Source organism: Hydra vulgaris, chromosome 10, assembly GCF_038396675.1.
Source record: "Hydra vulgaris chromosome 10, alternate assembly HydraT2T_AEP".
Classification (NCBI taxonomy): domain Eukaryota; kingdom Metazoa; phylum Cnidaria; class Hydrozoa; order Anthoathecata; family Hydridae; genus Hydra; species Hydra vulgaris.
The window spans coordinates 36,395,516-36,397,167 of NC_088929.1; the positions used below are offsets into that span (position 1 = coordinate 36,395,516).

The 1,652-nt window shown below is 40.9% G+C and overlaps 1 protein-coding gene across 1 annotated transcript; it reads left to right on the forward strand.

The window, feature by feature from the left end:
* Nucleotides 1-310: 310 nt before the first annotated feature.
* On the forward strand, nucleotides 311-1,327 carry LOC136086315 (histone-lysine N-methyltransferase SETMAR-like). Its single transcript, XM_065808609.1, has one exon. The coding sequence runs from the start codon at nucleotides 311-313 to the stop codon at nucleotides 1,325-1,327; it is 1,017 nt and encodes a 338-aa protein (XP_065664681.1).
* The last annotated feature ends 325 nt before the right edge of the window (nucleotides 1,328-1,652 follow it).

Consider the following 1,652-nt stretch of genomic DNA (forward strand, 5'->3'; position numbering starts at 1 on the left):
TTTGTTTATTCTAAAGCAATAATGTTTAAGTTGGAAAGTTTGATTTACAAAATTAGTTACAAACTCGTAATTCTGAAAGAACATTTGAGAGCACAAGTAAGATAAATAATAATAAGATAATATATTAGGTAACCAAAAAAGTTCGTGCGGTTTTTGGTAATTGAATTATTCTTAGCATTTTTTACAACACCCACATCGCACAAGGCAAGTAGCTTTGTTGCGTAATAGAACGCGTGTGTCACGCGCAGTTGCTGCATATATAGTGTAGGCTTGTAACGAGCTTACAGGAAAGGTTTTGTGTAAAGAAAGGATGGCAACCCAACCAACGATTATTCGATCTTGCTTACTTTACGAGTTCAAACTTGAAAGGAATGCAACACAAGCGGCCAAAAACATCTGCACAGCATTTGGAAAAGGTACAGTAAGTGAACGCACAGCACAGAAGTGGTTTCAGCGATTCTCTTCGGGAGATGAGTCCATCGAAGACTTGCCGCGTTCTGGACGCCCATTGTTGGTTGATGAGGATAAACTGAAGGACGCTGTCGAGTCTGACTCCAGCCAAACTTGCCAAGAACTTGCAGTGAGTGTTGAAACCATCCGCCTGCATCTGCATGCGATTGGGAAAGCGTGGAAGCTGAGTTGGTGGGTTCCGCACAAATTGTCGATCGACAACAAGAAGCAACGGCTTACGATCTGCACATCACTCTTATCACGCCACAATGTTGAGCCTTTTCTTGATCGTTTATTGACATGCGACGAAAAATGGATTGTGTACAACAATACCAAGCGTTGCTACCATTGGTTGTCCCCCGATGACCCCATCCCAAAGACACCCAAGCCCAATCTCCACGAGCGGAAGGTTTTGCTCTGCATTTGGTGGACTACAGCTGGTGTGGTGCATTACGAGCTGCTCCCAACAGGCCAAACCATTACTGGACTGGTCTACTCAGCACAGCTGCAACGAGTTCACGACCTGTTGCTTGTAAAGCAGCCTGCACTGGTGCACAGGAGAGGAGTTCTGCTTTTCCACGACAACGCGAGACCGCACACCGCTCGCGTGACTCAGGACAAGCTCCAAAGCCTTGGTTGGGAGAGTTTGCCTCATCCACCATACTCGGCAGACCTCTTCCCTACTGATTTCCATTTTTTCCTTTCCCTGGGAAATCATTTAAAAGGACAGCAGTTCCGAGACCAGGACGCGGTTGAAATGGAGTTGAAAGCTTTTATAGACTCAAAGGACCGAGAATTTTTTAGAAGTGGAATAAATAAGCTTGTTTTACTTTGGGAAAAGGTTTTAGATGCTAATGGTGACTATTTTGATGAATAAATGTACTTACTTTTGTCGTTTTGTGTGTTTTTTATTATATACGGAAAAACCGCACGAACTTCTTTGGTTACCTGATAATACAATAAGACAAGATAAATTTATTGACGATATGAACATGTGGGTGCACATCTATATCTATATCTATCTATCTACCTATCATCTATCTAGAGAGAAAGAGATATAGATATGTAGATATAAATAGATATACATGATGTCATGAATAAGCACAACTATGTTTATGATGGATTAGTCTCTTATACTAATTATTTAAAATCACTTGTTCAAATTATTCAAAAATTTGAAGAAAATGATAACAAAAATTGAG